We start from the raw sequence: 24,489 nt of genomic DNA on the forward strand, positions 1-24,489 counted from the left end.
AGTGAATAGTAGTTCTTTTTGTCCGTTCGGAACGATCCAGCAATATTTTGATGAAAGATTACAATTGTGAATTGCGATGCATTTTCACCTAATTCTACTGTAGCATCACACACGAATCGTTATCCGGTATAATTGAAACTACTCGAAGACATCCCCACCTGCCACACACATGGATACCAAGTCCAACGATGATTCAGCTGGCAGTGATTCGCTGGACAAATCTATGCAAATTAAGTGCGTGATGGTCGAGACAAGCGATGCGATGGCGACTGGGCCGACAGTTGGCGAGGAGTCGGACAACTGCAGCCGGGATTCCGCTGCACGGGATATGGGCGACAGGTCGACGTCGCCGTCGCCAACAGGAGTGATGCAGCGAGAGCAGCAGGCTGAACAAAAGACTGATGCGGTGCCCAGTATGGGTGAGGGCGACAGCTCGTCACAGACGGGGGCCAGCAGCAACTGCAGCAGCAACACGTCCCCCTCCTCAATAGTATCGTGCACTGCCTTCGAGACGAAAGTCAAACAAATCTCACAGAACCTCAAGGAGACCACACTGGCCGAGCCAGTGGCAACAAGCGACCCAGCCACCATCGACACAGCCACAAACGATGCGGCAACAAGCGACGCCGCCAGTGCTGCAGCTGGCGACAGTAGTAGCAGCCTGGGTGATACCGGAGCCGACACAGAGTCTCACAATTCAGCTGATGATTTGTCCGAGCGGCGTGTAAAAAAAGTTCGCTTCCATCCCGATGTCAAAGAGAATGACGGCGGCACTTGGGCAAAGAAAAAGCGTTCACCCCAGTCCTCCGACGCGGACTCTAGTGAAAACTGTGATGGCATGGACCTCGATGAAGACGACGAGTGTGAAGATGGTGATGAGGAGGCGGAAGAAGAGTTCGATATGGCCAAGACTATTGCCGAGGCGGAGGACTACCTAAAAGAGCATCCACTCACGTTTGTTCGTCGGGCCGAACAAAACGGGGATACGCTGAACGATGGCTTCGATACAGTCGATGATATGCTGCCGGTGGTGCCGAAGGAGCCGTACGACAACGATGTAGATTTCTATAGGAAAATTGAGCCAGAAAACGGCATAGAGCGTGTGCTAGGACGCGAAACGAAGGCGGGAAAGGCAAGTCAATAAGATTATTCCACATCATTATTGTATATGGTTAACATCTTCACTTGATTTGCAGGTGGAATATCTGTTGCGCTATGAGAATCAGGGCGGTCTCTTTTGGGAATCTGAAGAGTTCATTCGACGCATGTGCCCCACGCTCCTCAAGGAATACGAGAAGAATCGCGAGAGGCGTCAACAGCGTCTGGTTGGTCTCGTCTTCATTTTTAATAAGTGTTATTATTAATTTTAATGCATACCATATTGTATTGCAGATGCATCACGTTGCCAAGCGACAGACCATGCGACAGCGTTATACGGATTTCTAGTAGTGGCTGCTTAGGTTTTAAGTTCTGAAGTAAGTTCCACTTAAATGTAAAATTTTTGTAATATGCAGTTACTGATTTTCCTTTGTTGAACAAAAACCAATAATGCATCTAAGGAATTAGATCATTATATTAAATCATCTAGTGGTCGTAGTTTCTTTTTTTACTGCGGTACGCGTGAGTGATTCAGTGTAATATCATATAAGTCTGGATACAGGCCTCTAGCTCTTATTATCTCTGAGAACTAAGAGACAAACAAGACGAACATGGCTATATCGACTCAGCTATTGATGCTGATGTAGTACAGTACTGGTCAAAATAACTAGTACGCGCTTACGTCTCGTAAAACTTGTATAATAAAAGCAATCCAATTAAATTTTAGTTTTCTGACCTACTAGTAGGTTACCTACTATAGAAAGGATTCAATCAAAACCACCATACCCTTGACTAAATCCTGATCAATTCCTTTTAAATGTATAAATAACACCAGTGCTCTTATTATTTTGACTAGACCAAAAATGCGCATTTAAGCTGGCTAAAATAAAACTATTAATGCTAGCTGCTTGGAGACTATAAAATTGTTGGTTTTTAATTTTTAAATATTAATTCTAACTGGTATTAGGGCTGGCTGCTTTTAACCTCTACAAAATTTCATAGCAATTTGCTGAAAGTTATATATCATTCAGCTTACTTTCCTAGAAGTAAAAACGCTTTCCATCGTGAGGCCTGACTGTCTTTTCTCCACAAATTTGCAAATTTAGCTAGTCGAGTGTGACGATATGCTATAATTTGTACTTCAATACTCAGGTTTTTTTAATTTTCGCTTTATCAAATTGTGCTTCCCTGCGTCATTTATTCCACTGGATTGCGTTCATATCTTTGTCACTCATTCACTTTTAAACTTAGGCGAACAGTTCTTCTATCCATTCGATAGTATCGACAGTACCGAACGCCAAACACGAGGACCCTGGGATTCAGTCCAGGAAGTGATACATACATCTATTTATATAATGCTATACGCTATGGATGAAACCGCGGTGGCTGAACGACAGAGCCGCATAACTGGGAACCCTGTTAAAAGTAAATTAAAAAGCGATGATTGATTACGAATTGTTTATTCCTTCTGAGAGCATGTTTCATGATATAATTCCCCGGATAAGCGGCCCGTGGCTTTAACCTTCACTTTTCCGGGTCCCGCGCCGCTCTGCTGATTTTCCCACTTTAAATCATTTGGCGCCTTAACCTTTAGGTGTTGCCGGATCGATACTATATCCACGATCGCGTGCATCGCGCCAGCAGCTGGTACTTTATTTATTTACCTGCACATTTTACAACGTACGACGTACGTGCTTCTCAGGTGTTCCCATGTTTTACCTCATCGCCTTTGGTAGGGTAAGTTTTCCTTATTTTCCCCCAATTAATCTTTTCCATCGACTATTTTTTCTTGGTTCTTCTTCTTTTATTTGTTGTCCCCTCCAGCTCTATTGGCAAAAATCCTCTTTGGACACAATCTTAGCAGTGCCGCAGGGGATCGGGGGATCTGATCCCGCCAGGTAAATTTATTAAGTTATTATTTATTCATTTACTTTATTTAACTCTTCCTTTCATTTTAGCGGGTCACTACCTTCGGTAGCCAGGAATAACTAGTGCGTGCCCGCAGATAACGATATGCCCACCAATGTTTACCAGAGGTTTCACCTTTCTGGTCTTCCGATTCATATGAGAGAGTGGGCCTCGATACCATGCGCCCCTCGCATGGCCTTTAGCCTGGGTGACCTTTGGGTGCGGCCACTGCCATGGCCTTCTCTCCGCCTTTCCGCCGTAGCTCCACATCCTTTCGGGAGTTCCAAGGGATGTGCTCCTGGCTGGATTGTGGCAGCCATGAAGTCGCTGCTGTGTCGCTGAGTCGACAATGTGGCGTCCCGTCCACTGCCGCAGGCACCAGAGATCGACGGGAACCACGGAAAATAATGTCGCCAACATGCGTCGCCGAATCCAGCGTTGGGCTTCAGCTTCGATACGTGTAAGTGAATCAGGATATAATTGCTGATATATTATAAAATATATCTTCATTCACAGATGACTTATGTACCCTACGCTTTGGCTAAAACTGAGTCGTATCCGATTTCCCACCGCCAGACGGAGCCCTGTCCAGCATTACCGAGGCGTATTAGAGACGGACCGAGTCCCATCCCAGCCAGACAGAATCGTATCCAGCAGGATAGAATCGCATAGAAGTCATCGTCATGCTTTGAAATGGCCACCAAGGACTTTCACTATGGCAACTAAGGGAGCGGCTACGCGGGCTACTAGATTCTAGATAGATCTCATCATTGTTAGACTTAAGGATATGCGAGTCTATAGCAGATATACATATACATATGATGTATAGATATAGATATATATATAGATATAGATATAAATGTTGTCCACTTGTTTATTTATTTATACTAAGTTAAGTTATGGTTAATAAAATTTTTGAATAATCATCCTTGCTGTATCCTGTTTTGGAGAAATTATCCCGATTACAAAAAAGCGTGTGACGCTCAGATCGGTTCACAAATAGCGGAGAAAACTAAATTTTTTGATTGGGGAAAATGTCCTTGATCCTTGATAAGGACTCTACCAAATCAGGGACATTTTTCCGATCACAGGAAGCCGTCGCATGTCCCGATCGGGCCTCAAATAACGGAAAAAACATAACGGGTTTGTATTTGCTATTTTTGAAAATGTAGTTCAAGAAATCACCGATAGGGGCGCCACCGTACATAACAAAAAAACTCCCGTCAAATGGCCAAAATCTGGATGGGATACCAGGGGAACAGAAATCAGCAGCAAGCAACTGTAGCAAGTGCAAAAAAATGTGGTGCATACTTTTGGGGGACCATAAATTTTTCAAAAAAATTCAGTTACCTTCTGCTGATTTATGTTCGCCTGGTATCCCATCCAGATTTTGGCCGTTTGACGGGAGTTTTTTTGTGTGTGGTTTTCCCGTTATTTGAGGACCGATCGGGACATGCGACGGCTTCCTGTGATCGGAAAAATGTCCCTGATTTGTTGGAGTCCTTATCAAGGACCAAGGATCAAGGATATTTACTCCAGACATATTTATCTTGTTTTCTCCCTTTTTTGTGGCCCGATCAGGACGTGCGATGGCTTCCTGTGTTCGGAAAAATGTCCCTGTTTTGACGGAGTCCTTATCAAGGACCAAGGACTAAGGATATTTTCTGCAGACATATATCTGGTTTTCTCCCTTATTTGTGGCCTGGTCGGGGCGTGTCGTGGCCCATCGAGATCAGAAAAATATCCTTGATCCTTCGTCAAGGACTCCAACGACCCCAATCATACATATTAAGTTTTCTCGGCTATTTGGGACCCGATCGGAGCATGAGACGGCTTCCTATGATCGGAAAAATGTCCCTGATTTGATAGAGTCCTTATCAAGGATCAAGGACATTTTCCCCAATCAAAAAATTTAGTTTTCTCCGATACTTGTGAACCGATCTGAGCGTCACACGCCTTTTTGTAATCGGGATAATTTCTCCAAAACAGGATACAGCAAGGATGATTATTCAAAAATTTTATTAACCATAACTTAACTTAGTATAAATAAATAAACAAGTGGACAACATTTATATCTATATATATATCTATATCTATACATCATATGTATATGTATATCTGCTATAGACTCGCATATCCTTAAATCTAACAATGATGAGATCTATCTAGAATCTAGTAGCCCGCGTAGCCGCTCCCTCAGTTGCCATAGTGAAAGTCCTTGGTGGCCATTTCAAAGGATGACTATGACTTCTATGCGATTCTATCCTGCTGGATACGATTCTGTCTGGCTGGGATGGGACTCGGTCCGTCTCTAATACGCCTCGGTAATGCTGGACAGGGCTCCGTCTGGCGGTGGGAAATCGGATACGACTCGGTTTTAGCCAAAGCGTAGGGTACATAAGTCATCTGTGAATGAAGATATATTTTATAATATATCAGCAATTATATCCTGATTCACTTACACGTATCGAAGCTGAAGCCCAGCGCTGGAATCGGCGACGCATGTTGGCGACATTATTTTCCGTGGTTCCCGTCGATCTCTGGTGCCTGCGGCAGTGGACGGGACGCCACATTGTCGACTCAGCGACACAGCAGCGACTTCATGGCTGCCACAATCCAGCCAGGAGCACATCCCTTGGAACTCCCGAAAGGATGTGGAGCTACGGCGGAAAGGCGGAGAGAAGGCCATGGCAGTGGCCGCACCCAAAGGTCACCCAGGCCAAAGGCCATGCGAGGGGCGCATGGTATCGAGGCCCACTCTCTCATATGAATCGGAAGACCAGAAAGGTGAAACCCCTGGTAAACATTGGTGGGCATATCGTTATCTGCGGGCACGCACTAGTTATTCCTGGCTACCGAAGGTAGTGACCCGCTAAAATGAAAGAAAGAGTTAAATAAAGTAAATGAATAAATAATAACTTAATAAATTTACCTGGCGGGATCAGATCCCCCGATCCCCTGCGGCACTGCTAAGATTGTGTCCAAAGAGGGTCTCTGCCAATAGAGCTGGAGGGAATAAAAAATTAAAGAAGAACTAAGAAAAATTAGTCGATTGAAAAGATGATTTAAGAAAACTTACCCGGTCAAAGCCGATGAGGTAAAACATGGTGAAGGAAAAAAGACGACGCGGAAATGTGCGCACCTGAGAAGCATGTACGTCGTACGTTGTAAAATTTGCAGGTAACTAAATAAAGTACCAGCTGCTGGCGCGATGCACGCGATCGTGGATGTAGTATCGATCCGGCAATATTATAATATATTCCACTGAAAATAATGAAAATTGAATTATTATTATTGTAGTGCAGCTCAGGTGAAAGATATCGCTTTTTATTTTAAGGCTAGAGGAAAAATGTGCATGGATCTGCAAGAAGAATTTACAATCACTGATATTTTCCGCCATATACCTTAAATCGTTGAACTGTTTAAATAGAGTGGGCTTAAGTGGACTAAGTTCGTTTTTTATCAATATACTTACGGTATATTTCGGTATATATTTCGGAGGGAGCGGTCACACAGCTCGGGACGAAAATCACATCTTAGAGTTTTGAAAAGAAAGAGAATAAATAAAATGTTTAATTTTTGAATATTTTGTATATAATTTTGCTTGAAAAATAGCCTTTAAAACACTTTTCTAATCTTAGTTATACTACCCGATACTATCGATAGTATCGATTGACAGCTCTAATATTTTAACGATAAATTCGCGATTGTATAGAAATCCAATAAAAGCAAGTGTTTAATATAACCCGTCAATTAGAAAATATATGCACTAATCGGATAAATTTATGTGGGCATGGTTAAACTGCATTAACCATGGTAATGCATTTACCATGGTAAAGTATAACTTGAATTCGTCAGTATATTTAAGGAATATTTTTCAAATGAGACGGTATATTTTGGTATATTTTTGAGGGTCGGACGGTATATTTTATCGATAGGTCAATTTGTTTTCAACTTGTTATTTATCACGAAAATAAAATTTTCACATTTGTTCGTCGAATACGTATTGGATCTGATAATTGCAACGCAAAGGCATTATAGATAGCAGGCGCAAGACACTCCGATAACCTTGCCTCAAATCAGAACAAAAGAGAAATTTTTTTTTGCGTGGTCACCCGTCATCGTCGTCGTTGTCGTTGTTGGTCGTCTGTCGTCGTTGTCGAAAATCTGCATTAGAGGCAGCAGCGCGCGACACAGCCCCAGCAGAGTCCGGGCACCCGAAAAGCAGCAATAAAATGCACATCTAAACAGATTCAGATATAAACAATTTGTTTCGAATTCGAATTCGTGGCAGGCACGCAGCCAGGCAGCAGCAGGTGAAAGTCTGATTTCGAGACAGGTAAGTGGCACCACCATCTCCATCTCCACCCCTATCCCTATCTATCCCCAATGGGATGTGCGTATGTACATGCCTATTCTATAGGAAAATGCGCAGATAACTTTTCGGATACTCCCCGACCTATTTGCTGGTTCATTGGAAGTCGATGCTTATCTTTGCACTATCACTTATATAAGGGTGTATATTCATCCGATTCGCATATGCTATGATATTGTTTACTGCAATTTGCTGTATCCCCTATCCACACACACACACACACACTGCCCCCTCTCCGCTCCCTACCTCCCCCCGACCCCTGCCTGGCTGCAGTCTATAAATAGATGCTGCCACAGCAACAGCAGCTCAGCGCATATCTGTGCGCACTCCCCACCTGAGTGGCTGTCACTGCCACGGCTATATGTTTGTGGCAGGTCAGGTTATCCCTACATTCCTCTGTATGTCACGTTGCCATCCGCATGAGCATCCATCCTTCTATCCTCCCACACATCATCAAAGTGCGTAGTAGCTGACAAAGAAACAATGGCTGGGCCCAATCCCAATCCATCTATACAATCCAATCCATCTGCGGTATGCGGCGGCGGCATTGTCTCGTCTTGAACTTGACGTTGACCGCTGCCTGCTTGCTGCTGCTGCTGCTTCTGGACTCTTTATTTATTTGTTAAATGCGCGTGGCGAGGCAACGACTGTCCCCTTCATAGAGAGAGAGAGAGAGGGAGGAAAGAAACGCATCGCCCACTCTCTCGCCAGCTGCTGTTCTCTTTTTGTTCGTCCCGCTTTCTTGTGTTGTTTGGTTCATTAACCCACATGATAACTCATTTGGCAGGAGGGCGGAGGAAAAACTACGCAACAAACAAACAGAAACAGATTGGAAAAACAAATTTCCTCGAGCAACAACTGCGCATCGTGTTGGAAGGAAGGAGAGATGCCGGAAGAAGAACCGCGCCAGAAGCCCATGGAGGAAGAGGAGGACGATGAAGAACCGCAGCCGCTGCCGCTGGTGCAGGAACAGCCGCCCTTGCTGCCCAAACAAGAGCAGCATCCAGAAGATCAGCCGCCAGAAGAGCAGGCACAAACACCCCCAATACCTATAACGCTATCAGCAGAGGAGGCAAGTACCGTTTGAATCCTTTACTAAAAACAGACTCTAAACAGGTAGCATGACTCATCTCATCAACAGATGCGCGAACGTCGTCTACGCACTTTGGCCGCCAGAAGTATCATACAAACTCCTTTGGCCGCTGCCACCACAGCTCCCAGCCCAGAGAAGGCCTCACGGAAGCAGACAAACGTCTCTGGCGAGTCTCGCCTGGTGCGCGAGGCCACGCACAGCGACAGTGAGTCATCCACCTGGCCGGATCTGAGCAGCAAGACAGACATGGATGTGGAAATGACGTCCGTAGTGCCCATACAAGATGTAGAAATGGCGCCAGCTCTCAGTTTGCCCAGCGAGGCGGCCACTAAGCGCACTGTGAGACCACAATCGGGCACAGTCGATACCCCAAGCAGCACCAAGCAGCACTCCACAGTGAATCCCGAAAGGGAATCGTCCAACAGGCAGCCGGTATCATCATCAGACGGTGGCTCCTCGCCAAAGAGCGTGGATGAGCAGAACGAGCAGCTGCTGTCTCGCTTGTTAAATTGCACATGGAATGAGTTTGGCAGCGGCTCCATTATATGCGCCCAAACGGCCAGCTTCCTGGAGCAGCATCCCAGCAAACGGTTCGACTTTGATTTCATTGTCTCGAATGTCCTCATGGAGACGGCCCTCAAGATCTACAACGATGAGCTGGGCGAGGGCAGTGCCTGCCTTGTGGATGATATGGAATTCTCAACGCCCAAAAAGATCAAATCGGACGATACAGAGGTCCAAGAGATCATGGCCAATGCGGTGGCCTCGACATCGACCATTGAGGAGGCGGCCACCTCCAGCCAAAGCGAGGCCACGGCCAGCAGCGACGCCAGCTCCTGTCTGGCCCCTTCGGTGCTGAACATTGCGACCACCACCAAGCACAGTGTGATCCTCTATTTGATGAAGTGCTATGAGAACTATCAGTCAGAGTGTGCCATTAAGACGGCGGCCAGCCAGCCGGCCCTCCACTTGGCCTTTGAGAACATAATGCGCATGACGGTGCTGGTGCTGACGGATCGCATCCATCAGAATCTCAACTGGCGATTGGATCAGTCGGCGCTTCTAGAGCTCATGTATATGGAGAAGGTGAGCGAGTCCTTCCTGGTCGACATTGTGGCCCACACACACGAGGATCTGGAGGCGTTTGACACCATCTTTGGCCAGGTGCTGCGTGGCCTCTTCACTGGCATGCAGCGCAACATTTGCACAGCCAAAATCAATCTATTGCAAATCGAATGGCTGGCCAAGCTGGTGGTCATCAAAGTGGGGGCAGTACGACCTCTGGCCGATCTCGTGGCCCGTCAGCCCAACTTTATTCCACCGATTTGCACAAAGATCTCGGGCCGGGAGATTGTCAAATGCAGTTTCCTGGGGCCCTTTCTGTCCGTCTCGCTGTTTGCCGAAGAGAATGTCAAGTTTGCGGAAACCACCAAGAACAAGGTGGAGGATGCGCTGGCCTCGCGACTTCGTTGGGTATGTGCCACACTCGCATAGACACTCTCTTTTCTTTGCTTATTCGTTTCGTGATATTTCAGGGCCTTCATGAGATGCGCACCCACTTGCATGGCATCTTCCATTCGCTGTGCGTGAACGCCAGCAGCCGTCCAAAGACTCTCGAGTACATTGGCAACATCCTGCGGCGTAACGATCGTCGTGTGCAGTTTGCCAGCGATGAGAAGCTCCTCGCCAGAGATGGTTTTGTCATTAATTTGATGAGCGTCCTGCAGCATCTTTCTGTGAAGATCAAACTGGAGCGGGTTGAGCCCAACTATCACTACATGAGGAACTCGCAGGTTAGCATCGAACAGGACACAAAGATACGCTACAACGAGGAGGAGTACAAGAGTTTCCTCGGCCGCGAATTCAGCGAGCCCGTCAAGGAGGTAAATTTCCAGACGCAGTGCTGGTTTCTAACTCTCCAGGCCCACCATTTGGGCTATATGCCCGCCATCCAGCGCTACCGCCAGAAGATGCGAGCCATCAAGGAGCTGCAGAAGCTGATCGACGAGCTGGACCGCACCAAGCAGCATTGGGTGAACTCTCGGTATGCCACGCGCAACAATCAGTTCAAGGAGCGATGGGAGAAGCAGCTACGCAAGCTAAATCGGTAGGCATCCCATCCCATCTTCTGTCCAGCGTTCATTATTCAATTTGGTATCCTTTGCAGCTCGAAGAACTGCAGCGAAATTACGCTACTAGATCCAGCCCTGCTTCAGCGCTGCACGGAATTCTATTCGACGGTGTGCGAGTTTATGCTCTACCAGTTCGAGGGTCGCGCCATTGGGGGCCCGTTCATCTCCAAGCTGCCAGTGCAAACGCTAAAGGCAACCGACGCATTTTCCGCACTGCCCGAGTGGTACATCGATGACATTGCCGAGTTCATTTTGTTTACCATGCAGCATGCCAATGTGGACATACGCCAGAGCATCGATCATTCGATCATCACATGGCTGCTGACCTGCGTTTGTGCCTCGCATCTCATTAAGAATCCGTACGTGACTGCCAAGCTGGTCGAGGTGATGTTTGTGTTTTCTTTGAAGCCAGCTAACTCTGTCAATACAGCGGTAAGATAGACTGCTTGAATCCTGATGGACAATCCTGATCAATTGAATGTCTTGTTGCAGATGTGGAACCATGAGCTGGCACAGAACGCCCTGGTCAGCGCTCTAATGAGATTCTATGTGGATGTGGAGACAACGGGTCAAAGCACTGAGTTTTACGATAAGTTTACCATAAGGTAAGTTCCTTTGATTTGTAGTCCGCCTAAGCGATATGGTATGTGTGTGTACGTCTGATAAGCGATAAGACTCCGCCGGCAAAAAGCGATCGAAAAGAGGCAAAATGCCAAAACGGAAATGCAACGAATTTGAGCATTCAATTAGCCGAATTCTCATTCTGTAGATGCACTGTCATGACTGTTTCGTTTACACTCTTCATTGTGTGTTTATTTTGCAGATATCATATTAGCCATCTGTTCAAATCAATGTGGGAGAATCCCATACACCGCCAGGCCGTCATCTGCGAATCGCGGGTGGGCAATCAGTTCGTTAAATTCGTCAATATGCTAATGAACGACACAACGTTCCTGCTGGACGAGTGTCTCGAGAATCTGAAGCGCATCCACCAGACTCAGCAGCTGTTGTCGGACAAGCAGAGCCTCACCAAAATGACCGCCGATCAGCAACAGAGTCGCCTCACCCAGCTGGCCACCGATGAGCGGCAATGTCGCTCCTATTTAACACTCGCACGCGAGACAGTCGATCTGTTTCACTATCTGACAGTGAGTGGAGTGCAAGGAGTGGAGATCCGCCCCCTAATAAATGACTTTGTTCATTTCAGAGCGACATCAAGGAGCCTTTCATGCGCGCCGAACTCGTGGATCGTCTCAGCTCAATGTTGAATTTTAATCTAAAACAGTTAGCGGGTCCCAAATGCAACGATCTGAAGGTAAAGAATCCGGCAAAGTACGGCTGGGAGCCGCGTAGTTTGCTGGCCCAAATCTTCGACATATATCTCCATCTGGACTGTGATAGATTCGCCGAGGCACTGGCCGCCGACGAGCGCTCCTTCGATGTGCACATATGCAATGAGGCGGCGTCACGAATCAAGCGCCTGGCGCTACGCTCAGCCGTTGAGGTGGAGCGCTTCAAGGCGCTCACACAGCGAGCCCACGAAATCTACGGTAGGCTTGAAAGATTAATTTATTTTTGAAACAAATAAGGTAATTACCTTTTGTATTTGCAGTAACCAACCAACAGACTGAAGATGAATGTGCTGATGCCCCCGACGAGTTCAAGGATCCGCTGATGGATACCTTGATGTCGGATCCCGTGGTGCTGCCGTCGGGCACTGTCATGGACCGGGCCATCATCACACGCCATCTATTAAATAGCTGCACGGATCCGTTCAATCGACAGCCGCTCACCGAGGATATGCTGGTGGCCAACTTAGAGCTGAAGCACCGCATCGAGGCCTGGCGCAAGGAGCAGCGGGGCAAGAGGAACAATAGATAAGCTGCCCCGCCCCCAAACACACTATCCCTAGGACTTAGATTAATGTGCAGTTTTAGTGTCTATATTGCCTACCTTCTATAATTGTACACATAATATAATTAATTATTTTGCTGGAGATTTACGATTTGAGGTTCACAGAAGATTCACAATTAGCTTTTGAAAAGTTCAGAACAATATTTCGCAAAACATTGGTGATGTGAAAACATCGACTGTAATTTTTTCAAGTCGTTTCGCGGGTTTACACAATTTTTTGTTGTTTGTGATGATTTTTACAAAATTGGAATTTATTTGCAATTGAATTCACAAATAAAAAGATAATGAAGCGTATCTCTAACATAAATTATACAAATATTTATATACGTACTTAGCAGCTATCTACACCCACAAAAATCCATGCGATCCCCAAATGGATGTGAGTCGTCGGTGAACTGAAGAAGATTTTTAGTTAATAAGTAGAAGTAGTAGTAGAGTAGTTGTAGTAGAATCTCGCTCAGTCGGATATTGGGATTGGGATTACCAGAACGGACACCAGCCAATGTAGCACTGGCAGAGGTTCTCGTTGTTGGTCGCCTGCTGGATGAGCAGCTCCACCTGCTGCTGCTCGTTGACGCTCTTCTGCGTTTGGAAATCTGTGCCCGTTAGCTTGCACTTGACCCGCTTGATTACCTGACTAGCCTTGCTGTTCGTCTCGTCGGCCACGTTGTTGTGCAAGCCACCGGCTTGCTGCAGCAGCAGCTGCGCCTCGTACGTCTTCGACTTGGCCATGGGCAGGGAATCCTCCACAGAGTTGCTTAAACTATCGCCGCTATTGCCCACCTGCATGCCAGAGCCGCCACGACCGGCGGCACCGCCGCCATTGGCACCCGCCGCATCGTTACCCTTCTTGTCGACATCGAGGAGTCGCCAATTGAGCAGCGGATCGTACACAAACGCCTCCAGCACGGCCATCAGCGAGTCCTTGTTGCGTCGCAGCACCAGCATCACGCTCTCGCAGGTGCGTCGGTACGTTCCCTCGATGCCCGTCACCTCCATGGCCTTGATCAACATCCGCGTGAGTCGGAAGGGTATCTTCTCGGGGAACTTCTCCCGCGTCATGGCCACCTCGAAGCAATCACCAAAGTCAATGTGCAGAATCTTGCCGCTCATGCGATCCAGCATGAGGTTGGAGGGATGGCGATCGCCCAGGCCAAGGATATAACCCACCATCGACATGACGGCCAGGGATCGGGTATAGTTGTTGCGCCGCTCGAACCACAGCTCCGAGGAGGGGGACTTGAGCCACAGCAGCTTTGCCAGATCGTCGCCCTGCGTCTGCCCTAAAGCGTACTCAAACACCTCCACCTTCTGCATGAGCGTCAAGTGGTCGTAGTCCGGGGCAAAGTTCAGCATGGTGCGGTGCTCCTGGTTGAGCGGCACCTTCTTCTTGTCCCGATAGTCGCGTATCAGCGTGTGGAGCGTATCACAGTGCGGCACCCAGCCGATCAGACCCGAATTGGTGCTCAGCGGGATCACAGCGTATCGCTGAATGGCCAAATTCCTACGGAACGTGTCCGGGTCGTCCAGCAAGAGGGTGTTGACCAGCGAGAATAGCTGCATTACACGCTCATCCTGCCGCAGATCCTCGTGGCCCTTCAGCAGGTACATGTAGTCCTTGCCGTTGGATCCGCGAATGCAGAGCTTGCGCGGTCGCTGCTTGGACGTGATCACCTGCAGGTTCGTCTTGATGTGGCTGATACGTATCAACTCCTGGCCAGGGTTGTAGGATCCAGGGACGGCCAGTTCTAGGTCCTTGCAGGTCATCAGCTTGGGCGAGACATACGGAAGCTCCAGCGACGTCAACTGCGGCAGTTGGCGTGAGATCTTCTGGAACACATGATAATAAATATCCCAGGCACGGTCCAAGTCCATCACCACCGCCGAGGTCTTGTAGCGCTGCGACCACTCATACGCTTCCGTCAGTTCCCGGCCGTAGGCCTGCGAGAAGGAGGTCTCCTTGAGTGTCTGCGGGCCACGCTCCAGCATGGCGTGCAGCGGCTCTAGGATCTCAAACATCCCTTTTACATTGCGATCCCCGAAGTACAGGCGGGAGGCCTCTTCCAGACCCTCGTGCCACTGCTCGTGCCAGAGGATGGCCACGCGGATGAGCTCCTCGCTGCACATCACCGCCTGCTCCACGAGCGTGGGTGAGTGTTTCCGCATTGAGTCCAAGATCTTGAAGGCGGCATTCCTGCGTGCCAGCGAAGCGGATTTGGAGGCTACCGTCAGCGGATAGACCAGGGCCTGCGGATGATTCTTGCCAATGTCCATGAGCAGCTGGTGGATCAATTGGCCTACCAACTGCCGATGCGTATCGATGCGTGCAATCAGTTGGGGTATCACCTGCAGCCAGGTGTTGATCTCGATCAGCTTCATGCCCGACATCAGGGCGTCGTACACCTCCGCATGGTTGCCATAGTCAAACCAGAGTGTCAGCAGTCGCAGCGTGTCCTGTAGGGAGTTCCCCTTGATCAGGCTGATCGAACGGAAGAAGCCCTGCACCGCGGGCACTGCATACTGCTGGATGATCAACATGTCGCTGTCCATGCTCAGGCCAATGCCGATGTTCAGTCCCGGCGGCAGCGATGCTTGCTGCTTGTCCAGCGCCGTCTTCTGGGCCTGCACCACCTTGAAGTTCATGTAGGCCCACCGGTGCCAGGCCTTGTACCAGTTCGGGTCGTAGCTGGTGGCCTTCTCAAAGCACTCCAGATCACCCTGAATGGCCCCCGGACATAGACGCTCCTGGAGTTTGTTCTGCCAGGTGGCCAGCCGCAAGTAGCACCTGGCCATCAATCGCTGATCCTGGGGCTTCACAGCCTCCGGCGGCAGGCAGCTCAGCTCCGTGCTGTACTTATCGACAAAACACCGAAGCTGGTCGTATGCCTCCTGCAGTTGATTCGATGCGGCCATGTATTTGGTATATGCAAAGGTGACCTGCGGCTGGTTGCAGGGCAGCTTTTCGTCCGGATTTAGCTTGGGATCCGTGCCTAGCAGCATCACCAGCGTCTTGTGGGAGAGATGCAGGGAACCGCTCTTCCGGCAGAGACTGGCGTACTTCAGCCACGTGTGGATGTCGTCGTGGGGCTTCACCACCAGCGAATGCACCTGAATGATGCGGCGCCAATCCTCCACCAGCCGCTGTCCTCCCTGCAGTCGCTTCCACCACATGGTCTTCAGGGGTTCCCTTCGCTCGGGGATCAGCTTGTACTGGATGACTTCTTCGAGTTCCGCCAGCATTTGCACGCAGACCATGGCACCGTAAGCTCGCTCGTAGGATTCTCCCGCCATGGAGGTCAGTTCTGTGTCCAGCAGATCCCTGGTCTCGTCAATCAACCTTTGAGCCGTCTCAAAGTCATCGTGGTGTACGGCCAGGACAGCCCGATAGTAGCTCCCATCCTGCGTATCCTCGGGTATACAGCGCACATACTCCCGCATGGCCTCCCAGTCCTGTAGACCCCATGCGGCCACTGCAGCCAGAGGGCTGGCCCGTGCCCTGGCCTCTGTGCCGAAGCCCTCCCACTCGCGTTTGGTCACCTGACTCAGCTCCGACCAGTCGCCGAGGGCCTCCAGGCAGCGCATGTGCCCCAGACGCGCTTCCAGGTCCGATGAATCCGTCTGTAAATTGCGTTCGTAGTGCTCCAAGGCCTGATCCCAGTTGTGGAGCTTCTCGTACCAGCGTCCCTGGACATTCAGCTCGTTGGCCGCATTCCGGTATGTGGTCAGAAGACCCTCGGCCGCCTCTCTTTGCTGCAGCTTGTTGTTGATGAGGATCAGCGACTCAAAGACCGACGCCTCTTCTTTTAGCAGGAACTCCTCCTCCTTGTAGCGCAGGGCTTTGGCATAGGCGCGACAGGCCATGGCTCGGGTGCCCAAAAGATTCGTCTCAATGGGTATGGGATCCCGGTCGCAGTGCTCCATAAACTCGGCCAGATTAAGGATTGTTTGGGTGATCTCTGGCATATCGGTGACCTGCAGGGCCTGGATCAACGACTGCGTCAGCTCGTGCTTGTGCTCCGGCGACAGTTCCGTCCAGCAGGAGATGAAGGCGGCATTGAACAAGTCCCTCAGCAGCGTATCGTACTCCTGGGCCAGAGAGCAGCAGGCACGCAGCGCATGAGAGGGGGATTCCTTGAGCAGGCCAATGGACAGTCGTTTCAGCCACTCGACCCAATCATCCTTCGAAACACGACGTGTGACCTGCCAGGCAGTGCGTAGGACATTCGTCGAGACCTGCAGATTCCGATTATTGCTGTTCCTGTCCGTGACAAAGGGCTCGTTGTACTTGATCTTGGCCTGCCGCAAACCGAACTCCCCTGAGCCGCAGGCATCCGCTAGAGTGCTGTTGTTCTGCAGGCGAATCAACAGCTTGTCGTACTCGCTATCCCCAATGCGATGCTTCGTGAGGATGCGCTGCACCATGGGCACGAACACGAGATACTTTTTGCCCAGCTGCTTGACCAGAGACCGGAGTGTGGTCATGGCCTGGTCGCGCAGCTCTGGCTCTGTGTCCAACACTCGCACCAAAGGGTGTATGATCCTGGAGGAGAAGTCCGTAAAGTCGAGCTGGCAGGCCAGATTATTGATCGTCTCAAGGGCCACCAGAGACACTTGCTGTGGCACATACGGCGAATCGAAGAGCTTCACTATGGGCGGGACAATCAGCGGCAGATAGTAGCCCAAAGTGCTGCCAAACTTCTGCAAAGCCTGCAGCAATCTCCTGGTGACCATTCGATCCTTGGAGTTGTCATGCTGCAGCACTCGCAGTATCTGTGGTATGAGCTCTGCCAGATAGTCCCGAAACTCGCAGCCCAAGGCCACGGCAATCTGTTCTATAAGATTGATCAGCGTGGACTGCAGGGGCGTATTGATGGTCCAGAACTCTTTGATCAGCTTAAAGATGTCGCTCATGTAGCTGATGATGTGCAGCTTCACGAAGGCCACCAAAATGGCCAGCTGCTGGAACAGAAACTCTCGCAGATTGTTGTCCGCCGTTCGTACATTGTCCAGCAGATTGGGCAGCACTTGAGCCAAATACGGGACACATTTGATCCCGAGGCTCTGGAAGATAAACGTCACGGCCTGCACGACGCTCGTGTGGCGGGTACTCAGGGTGGGATCACGCAGTATCCGCATCAGGGCGGCTATGGCCACCGCGGGATAGTATTCGTCCAGGGCATTGCCCATATTCACGAGTAACTCGGCTGTGGATATGTCCTGGCTCTCGTCCACCTTCCCATCGGAGTAGGCGATCAGTACGTTGTCCTTTTGGCTGTCAATTAGACCCTTATTCATCTTGTGCTTGTACGGATCCATGGCCCCCAGGAGGCCCAGCACGCGGATCGTCTCGCGGCGTATGGAGCGCCGCTGCTCCGTCTTCAGGAAGTTTATGAGGATGTCGATGAGCACCGGATACTTGTGGTAGGGACTGACCACTCGTCCCGTGGCACTGATCAGCTGTCCCAGCGTCCACAGGGCCACGCCCCGCTTATCGGGAGAGCCGGCATCCCCCAGCATTTCCAGCAGAATGGAGAGCAGGTCATCGGCCCACAGTTCCATTTCATTGGAGCCACCGTTAACCTCCGCCAGATCCCCAATGGTGCGAAGTACATTTAGTATGACGCCAGGATTCGATTCCGGCTCGTGTAGCTTCGGCACCAGAGCCTTCAGTATCGGATTCATGTACGAGGATATCAAACGGGGCGTACTTATCACCAGATGGTCCAACATCCTCGCGCTCTGCTCCTTGTTGCGGTTCATCCCCGAATATTTTAGATCCGTCAGCAGCTCGATCATGGTGGTCCTCAGCTTGGGCATCACATAGGCGGGATTCATAGAGGACAGTCGTCCAATGGTTACCATTGCCAGTTCTCGGATCTCAAAGATCTCATCGTGCAGCGTGATAAACAGCGAATTGAGGGACTCGGGCTGCGCTAGCTTGGCATCGAAGGTCTCGTCCAGAGAGCGTAGAATCCGTATCCTCACATTACAGTCCATGTCCGTGATGGCCACCATCAGCAGGCGCTCAATCACATGGGAAACGGTGTCGCTCAGGGTTTTGGAGTTCTCCATGCTCTCCGCGGACTGAACGGCCAGCTTTAGCAGACGCGTGCACGTCTGCACTGCCTCCAGGCGTATCTCCTGCTGTTCGTGAACGATGAAGTAGTCAGCGCAGCTTTGGGTAGGGAAGGGAAGGGGTCCATTCATGTAATTTAATGATTATTTTTTAAGGACTTACCGCTGCACAAAGTCCAACATATTCTGCTCTTCAAAGTTAAACGTTCCCAATGTCTTGAGGGCCAGCACTGTGGTGCCGCCATCAGCCATCTGCATTATCAGAGAGCCATCAATGGCAATGGGTGGCAGGGCGGCGTATGGAATGGCCGCCGGCTTGTTCATTAGAACCTGCGAGAGCACCCCAATCAGACCATCGGTGATGCCCGACTTGAGCTGCGGCACATTCTCAGACAGCTCACGTAGGCAGACGGTCAGCGCAGGCGACAGGCCCGTGGAGAACATTTGCTCTAGTATGTCCCGCACATCCTTGACAATTTCCGAACGAACGGCATGCGCCAGCAACGTGATGCAGGCAAACACTGCCGGATCGACGGGGGCCTTGCGCTTGCTGCTGGCCAAATCCTTGGCGGGTAGAGCCATCTTTACGCAGGACATGATGGTCTCCAGATACTTTTCAATGGCACTCTCCACGGCCACGGCCAGGTAGCCAATGGTGATATAGGCCACAGTGCGATCCTTCTCTTTGCCACGCAGTATTTGCATCAAATGTGGTACGCAGATCTGCAGGTATTTCTCCACGAAAACCTCTCGATTAAACGCCGCCAAACGGGGCAGTATTTGAAGCAGGGCCTGCTGCACATAGGGGGATTTGGAGAAGCGTTGCTCCAGCACATTGTCGCAGATGGTGGTATAGTGCGCCTGCAGTATCTCATGAGCATAGGCCGATTCCAAAACGTTATGCTGTAAAAGGAATATAGTCGTAAAATAGCTTATTGTTTGTGATTTTTTCTGGCTGCTTACGCTGGCAAACTTTGCCATTCCATTGTGATGATGCTCGGCCTCCATGTGCATCTGTGTGCTGCCCAATTTGTCAATGAATGGCACCTTCAGGCGCGGCACAAACGTGTTCAGCTGTGAACTCATGCTCGAGTGGCTGCTGGCCTCCAGAAATTTGTTATGATGCGCCTTGGGGAAGAGCGTTTTCAACGCCGTATAGCGTCGCTCCCAGCTGGCATTGGCGCAGCGAAAGAGCTCATTGAACACTATAAGGCCGCCATGTATGCGATCGTCGCGAGTCATGCCCTTCTGCTCCTTGCCCGTGGCCACATCCTGGTTGAAACTGGCACTGGCCTCATCGTAGCAGATCTTATACCATTGCGGCTCACTCGATTGCTTGGTATTCTCCCGCTGTGCGGTCACAATGAGGGCGGCCCTCAAGGCCTCGCCAGCGGACTCGCGTATGGCAGGCTTGGGATCGAAAATTGCATTGAAAATGTGCTCGAAGAAGGTGAGGATTTGCTGGTAGAAATACGTGGGCAATGCTATAGCCAACTCCCGTAGGATAAAGACCGCAGCATGGCGACGATACTAAAATAAAAGAATCATAGGGTTTAATATATATATACAATAATGGTAAGCATTGTACGCACCTCTTGTCTGTCGCCGCTGAGCATCTCAAAGGCCTTTTTGATGTCAAAATCGAAGGAGTCGGCGCCCTTGGAGCCAGGCATATTGGCCAATTTGACCAGGGAACGGGCAGCAATTTCCATGACGGACACGTCGTTGATAAGCAACAGATCGCGTAGGCGATTAAGATACGGGGAGATGCCTTTTCTAGTGGTCAGACCATCGCTGGTGATAAGGCACTCTAGAAAGAGGGGGAATGTAAGAGTAGGAGAGGTTTTTAGATGATGTTTTCGTCCACTTACTCATGGCTAATGCCCCGCCTTTCTTCTCATTGATGTCCGCCGCATTCACCATGTTGAATATATGATGATCAAACTCATCAAAGAACTGCGCCAGCTCCTCCTGGGACATTTCTCGCAGCTCCGTTTTGACATACAGGAAGAGGTCTTGGGCGGCTTTGTTCTGGACATTGCGATTGCGGGACTTTAGACCGTTCACGAAATTCTGCACCACCGAAGAGGTCGACATTGTGGCACGGTGCTGTTTAGGTAGCTAACACACTTTGGTATTGGTTTGGAAGGAAAAAGGAGAAGCAGAGCAGGTGCATCTGCTGTCTCCCGAAGTGTCGCGACTTTGAGGTTATATTTTTGTTTGCCCCCAGGGGCACGTCAAGGACTTTTGCACTAGCTGTTTGTGGTCCTTTCACATGATTACACACGTGTTGGTCCACCGCAACACGAAAAACTGTCGTCCCACTTTGCTAATTACGAATTTATTGATATTTTGTATGGCAAATTGCAGCCGCAGCCGAGAAATACGCGGATAGTGTGACCGTCCGTGGCTAGCGCGAAAACACCTTAAATGGATGCAGATGTAATTTATGTAATTTTTACATTACATGTTTTGAACTTACTACATACACTACACTTATCGAAAAATGAGCAACATTGTCCCGCAACATGGGCCCGGAATGTTACGTTTTATGCTCTGACCATTTTCGCTAAAACCTCTTTTTACGCAAAATTCAGTAAAAGCAAGTGCTTAAAATAAACCACTCAATAAGAAAATAGATTCACTAATCGTATAAAATTATGTGGGCATGGTTAAATGTTCCATATAGCTAGTAATATTCCACGAAATATGAAAAACGAGGAAAATGTAAACTAGAACTTGAATTCGTCAGTATATTTACGGTATATTTTTAAAATGAGACGGTATATTTCTGAGGGTCGGATGGTATATTTTAGGGATAAGTCCGCGGTCACACTGAAGAGAATTTTCATTAATAACTGCTTAAACAAATTGTGAGTATATACAATAATTAAGCAGTGAAAAATAGTGAAACTATCAAAGGAACAAAAAATAATAATAGCGCAACAGTTTGAAAATAATGACAATGCGTGTAAAGGCGAAAAAAACTGTTTAAATCCGACCAAATGAATGCCAACTGTGAGACATGCGTGAAAATTGTATTGAAAAATCGATGGTTGGTTACTGCGGGGGTGTGAAGATTTTCACTGGGGGCCTCTGCACAGCAGCGCCATCTGGGATTTTCTCTCGTGCGGCCACGGGAAAATGTGTTTGCATTGTTTATAAAGAAAATCGAATTTCCATTTGCCTTCGTTTAGCGATCGAGCGTTTAGACCGTTACATTTGAAGAGCCACAAAAGACCTCGACAATGTCCAACCTAAGGAAATTCCAAGACGAGGACCGCGAGTCCGAGTACGGTCGTGTCTACGCCGTTTCGGGACCTGGTAAGACGTCACTGTCTTTGTCCTTCACCCACTGACCCCTTACTGATGCTGCGGCTGTCTCTCCTCGTTCACAGTCGTCACCGCCGAGGCCATGTCCGGGTCTGCCATGTACGAGCTGGTGCGCGTCGGTTACTACGAGCTGGTGGGCGAGATCATCCGTCTGGAGGGCGACATGGCCACCATTCAGGTGTACGAGGAGACCTCAGGCGTGACTGTCGGCGATCCCGTCCTGCGCACAGGCAAGCCCCTGTCCGTGGAGCTGGGCCCTGGCATAATGGGCAACATTTTCGATGGCATCCAGCGACCGTTGAAGGATATCGGTGTGATGACCAGCTCCATATACATCCCCAAGGGCGTAAACACCACGGCATTGTCCCGCACGACAATGTGGGAATTCAATCCACTGAACGTACGTGTCGGATCGCACATCACCGGCGGCGACGTGTACGGTGTGGTGCACGAGAACACCCTCGTAAAGCAGCGCATGATCGTGCATCCGCGAGCCAAGGGAACAGTGCGTTATATTGCCCCCGCGGGCAACTACAATTTGAAAGACATTGTCCTCGAGACGGAGTTCGATGGGGAGATCACGAAACACACGATGCTGCAAGTGTGGCCGGTGCGACAGCCCCGTCCCTGCACCGAGAAGCTGCCAGCCAATCATCCGCTGTTTACAGGCCAACGTGTCCTGGACTCCCTTTTCCCATGTGTTCAGGGTGGCACAACCGCTATCCCCGGTGCCTTCGGTTGCGGCAAGACTGTCATCTCGCAGGTGAGAGCTTCAGGATTCTCATTCCTCGAAAGACTTTGTCTGAATCCATATCCTTCCCCATCCTTCATAGGCCCTATCCAAGTACTCCAACTCTGATGTCATCATCTACGTCGGCTGCGGCGAGCGAGGCAATGAAATGGCCGAGGTGCTGCGGGACTTCCCCGAACTGACCTGCGAAGTCGATGGCGTGACCGAATCCATCATGAAGCGTACCGCCCTGGTGGCCAATACCTCCAACATGCCTGTGGCTGCCCGTGAGGCCTCCATCTACACCGGTATCACCCTCTCCGAGTACTTCCGTGACATGGGCTACAATGTGGCAATGATGGCTGACTCCACATCCCGTTGGGCCGAGGCCTTGCGTGAGATTTCAGGTCGTCTGGCTGAGATGCCTGCCGATTCCGGCTACCCAGCGTATCTGGGTGCCCGTCTGGCCACCTTCTACGAGCGCGCTGGACGCGTCAAGTGCTTGGGTAACCCCGAGCGCGAGGGTTCCGTCTCCATTGTCGGTGCTGTGTCGCCTCCTGGTGGTGACTTCTCCGATCCCGTGACCTCTGCCACTCTGGGCATCGTGCAGGTGTTCTGGGGTCTGGACAAGAAGCTGGCCCAGCGCAAGCATTTCCCCTCCATCAACTGGCTCATCTCCTACTCGAAGTACATGCGTGCCCTGGATGATTATTACGACAAAAACTTCCCCGAGTTTGTGCCACTGCGTACCAAGGTCAAGGAGATCCTGCAAGAGGAGGAGGATCTGTCGGAGATTGTGCAGCTGGTGGGCAAGGCATCGCTGGCCGAGACCGACAAGGTAACGCTAGAGGTGGCCAAGCTGCTGAAGGACGATTTCCTGCAGCAGAACTCATACTCGCCATACGATCGCGTGTGTCCCTTCTACAAGACTGTGGGCATGCTGCGAAACATACTCTCCTTCTACGAGACGGCCCGTCATTCTGTGGAGTCGACAGCTCAGTCGGACAACAAAATCACATGGAACACCATTCGCGAATCGATGGGCAGCATTATGTATCAGTTGTCTTCAATGAAATTCAAGGTAAACTCTTTGCTAAGACACTTCTGATGATAGCAAGCCATTAAAACGTATTTCTGCGTGTTTTAGGATCCCTTGAAGGATGGCGAGCAAAAGATCAAAGCGGACTACGACCAGCTGTACGAGGATATACAGCAGGCCTTCCGAAACCTGGAGGATTAAACAGGATTAACAATCAATAGAGCAAGGCAAAAAAGAAAAACCGGACGAAATAAGAAACCAAAAAGTTAGGTTTTTATTCGAATTCCTTCCCCCCATTCAATCTAGTCATATATACATAATGCATAATAAGATATTTGAGACCCCAGTTTATTTTATAAGTTAAACAGTTTATCCTCTGGAATCGAATCACATGAGAAAACAAACACAAGACGACGACAAGTTTAGGCAAGACGAACAATAATTAGTCGGTAGCGCAAAAAGAAAACAAATACAGACAAAATAAAAAAAGGGAAGCCAGCCCCAGATATACGATTACTAAAAATGCCATACATATAATAATACATATGTATAATCTAATCTATCTATGTTGATAAATAATTATAGTTCGCAGCTATTTATTGTTAGAGAAAAATAATTACTTTATCGACTTTTGTGTTCGTTGCCCCCATTATGTGAAAAATCTACGAAACGAAACTAACATTTACAAGAAAAGAGTTGAATACATTACGAAATTATAAATTATAATAATATTATATATTCCTACATATATTATTATAGACCTTTAATGAACGCAATAACTAAGTAGCCCAA

The 24,489-nt window shown here is 49.3% G+C and overlaps 4 protein-coding genes and 1 long non-coding RNA gene across 8 annotated transcripts; 3 read left to right on the top strand and 2 right to left on the bottom strand.

The window, feature by feature from the left end:
* LOC4816566 (uncharacterized) lies at nucleotides 1–1,596 on the top strand. Its single transcript, XM_001355869.4, has 3 exons — nucleotides 1–1,132; nucleotides 1,197–1,325; nucleotides 1,393–1,596. The coding sequence occupies exons 1-3, from the start codon at nucleotides 170–172 to the stop codon at nucleotides 1,444–1,446; spliced, it is 1,146 nt and encodes a 381-aa protein (XP_001355905.2). The 5' UTR covers nucleotides 1–169; the 3' UTR covers nucleotides 1,447–1,596.
* A 3,412-nt stretch (nucleotides 1,597–5,008) lies between these two features.
* On the bottom strand, nucleotides 5,009–6,665 carry LOC6902471 (uncharacterized). 2 transcript variants are annotated; one of them, XR_004469540.1, is made up of 5 exons: nucleotides 6,482–6,665; nucleotides 6,086–6,270; nucleotides 5,939–6,012; nucleotides 5,469–5,878; nucleotides 5,009–5,412 (listed from the first exon to the last, which is right to left on the bottom strand). It is a non-coding gene; the product is annotated as an uncharacterized lncRNA (long non-coding RNA). The 2 variants fall into 2 exon arrangements; XR_004469539.1 differs by lacking the exon at nucleotides 6,482–6,665 and adding an exon at nucleotides 6,411–6,442.
* Nucleotides 6,666–6,904: 239 nt separating this feature from the next.
* On the top strand, nucleotides 6,905–12,814 carry Ube4B (Ubiquitination factor E4B). Its single transcript, XM_001355868.4, has 9 exons — nucleotides 6,905–7,345; nucleotides 8,169–8,453; nucleotides 8,523–9,947; nucleotides 10,010–10,581; nucleotides 10,642–11,038; nucleotides 11,099–11,211; nucleotides 11,430–11,754; nucleotides 11,814–12,156; nucleotides 12,219–12,814. Exons 2-9 carry the CDS (start codon nucleotides 8,268–8,270, stop codon nucleotides 12,485–12,487), a joined length of 3,630 nt encoding a protein of 1,209 aa, XP_001355904.3. The 5' UTR covers nucleotides 6,905–7,345; nucleotides 8,169–8,267; the 3' UTR covers nucleotides 12,488–12,814.
* On the bottom strand, nucleotides 12,741–21,038 carry mTor (serine/threonine-protein kinase Tor). 2 transcript variants are annotated; one of them, XM_001355867.4, is made up of 5 exons: nucleotides 20,467–21,038; nucleotides 20,188–20,405; nucleotides 19,559–20,125; nucleotides 18,759–19,498; nucleotides 12,741–18,695 (listed from the first exon to the last, which is right to left on the bottom strand). In XM_001355867.4, exons 1-5 carry the CDS (start codon nucleotides 20,690–20,692, stop codon nucleotides 13,001–13,003), a joined length of 7,446 nt encoding a protein of 2,481 aa, XP_001355903.2. In that variant the 5' UTR covers nucleotides 20,693–21,038; the 3' UTR covers nucleotides 12,741–13,000. The 2 variants fall into 2 exon arrangements, with proteins under 2 accessions (XP_001355903.2, XP_015036537.2); XM_015181051.2 differs by having other exon boundaries at nucleotides 18,759–20,125.
* A 321-nt stretch (nucleotides 21,039–21,359) lies between these two features.
* Vha68-1 (Vacuolar H[+] ATPase 68kD subunit 1) lies at nucleotides 21,360–24,390 on the top strand. 2 transcript variants are annotated; one of them, XM_001355866.4, is made up of 5 exons: nucleotides 21,360–21,468; nucleotides 21,793–21,919; nucleotides 21,994–22,691; nucleotides 22,762–23,739; nucleotides 23,806–24,390. In XM_001355866.4, exons 2-5 carry the CDS (start codon nucleotides 21,844–21,846, stop codon nucleotides 23,896–23,898), a joined length of 1,845 nt encoding a protein of 614 aa, XP_001355902.1. In that variant the 5' UTR covers nucleotides 21,360–21,468; nucleotides 21,793–21,843; the 3' UTR covers nucleotides 23,899–24,390. The 2 variants fall into 2 exon arrangements, with proteins under 2 accessions (XP_001355902.1, XP_033235491.1); XM_033379600.1 differs by lacking the exon at nucleotides 21,360–21,468 and adding an exon at nucleotides 21,499–21,650.
* The last annotated feature ends 99 nt before the right edge of the window (nucleotides 24,391–24,489 follow it).

Source organism: Drosophila pseudoobscura, chromosome 4 (assembly GCF_009870125.1).
Source record: "Drosophila pseudoobscura strain MV-25-SWS-2005 chromosome 4, UCI_Dpse_MV25, whole genome shotgun sequence".
Taxonomy (NCBI): Eukaryota; Metazoa; Arthropoda; class Insecta; order Diptera; family Drosophilidae; genus Drosophila; species Drosophila pseudoobscura.

What these genes read in the sequence shown, in the direction of transcription:
- Ube4B (XM_001355868.4), top strand. Translation starts at nt 8,268, where the DNA reads ATGCCGGAAGAAGAACCGCGCCAGAAGCCCATGGAGGAAGAGGAGGAC. An exon ending in CAGCTACGCAAGCTAAATCG is followed by an intron (nt 10,582 to 10,641) that starts GTAGGCATCCCA and finishes TATCCTTTGCAG; the next exon opens with CTCGAAGAACTGCAGCGAAA. An exon ending in GCGAGCCCACGAAATCTACG is followed by an intron (nt 12,157 to 12,218) that starts GTAGGCTTGAAA and finishes TTGTATTTGCAG; the next exon opens with TAACCAACCAACAGACTGAA.
- mTor (XM_015181051.2), bottom strand. Translation starts at nt 20,692, where the DNA reads ATGTCGACCTCTTCGGTGGTGCAGAATTTCGTGAACGGTCTAAAGTCC. An exon ending in AGGCGGGGCATTAGCCATGA is followed by an intron (nt 20,406 to 20,466) that starts GTAAGTGGACGA and finishes CCCTCTTTCTAG; the next exon opens with AGTGCCTTATCACCAGCGAT. An exon ending in ATGTTGGACTTTGTGCAGCG is followed by an intron (nt 18,696 to 18,758) that starts GTAAGTCCTTAA and finishes CCCTACCCAAAG; the next exon opens with CTGCGCTGACTACTTCATCG.
- Vha68-1 (XM_001355866.4), top strand. Translation starts at nt 21,844, where the DNA reads ATGTCCAACCTAAGGAAATTCCAAGACGAGGACCGCGAGTCCGAGTAC. An exon ending in CTACGCCGTTTCGGGACCTG is followed by an intron (nt 21,920 to 21,993) that starts GTAAGACGTCAC and finishes CCTCGTTCACAG; the next exon opens with TCGTCACCGCCGAGGCCATG. An exon ending in TGTCTTCAATGAAATTCAAG is followed by an intron (nt 23,740 to 23,805) that starts GTAAACTCTTTG and finishes TGCGTGTTTTAG; the next exon opens with GATCCCTTGAAGGATGGCGA.
- LOC4816566 (XM_001355869.4), top strand. Translation starts at nt 170, where the DNA reads ATGGATACCAAGTCCAACGATGATTCAGCTGGCAGTGATTCGCTGGAC. An exon ending in GCGAAACGAAGGCGGGAAAG is followed by an intron (nt 1,133 to 1,196) that starts GCAAGTCAATAA and finishes CTTGATTTGCAG; the next exon opens with GTGGAATATCTGTTGCGCTA. An exon ending in AGAGGCGTCAACAGCGTCTG is followed by an intron (nt 1,326 to 1,392) that starts GTTGGTCTCGTC and finishes ATTGTATTGCAG; the next exon opens with ATGCATCACGTTGCCAAGCG.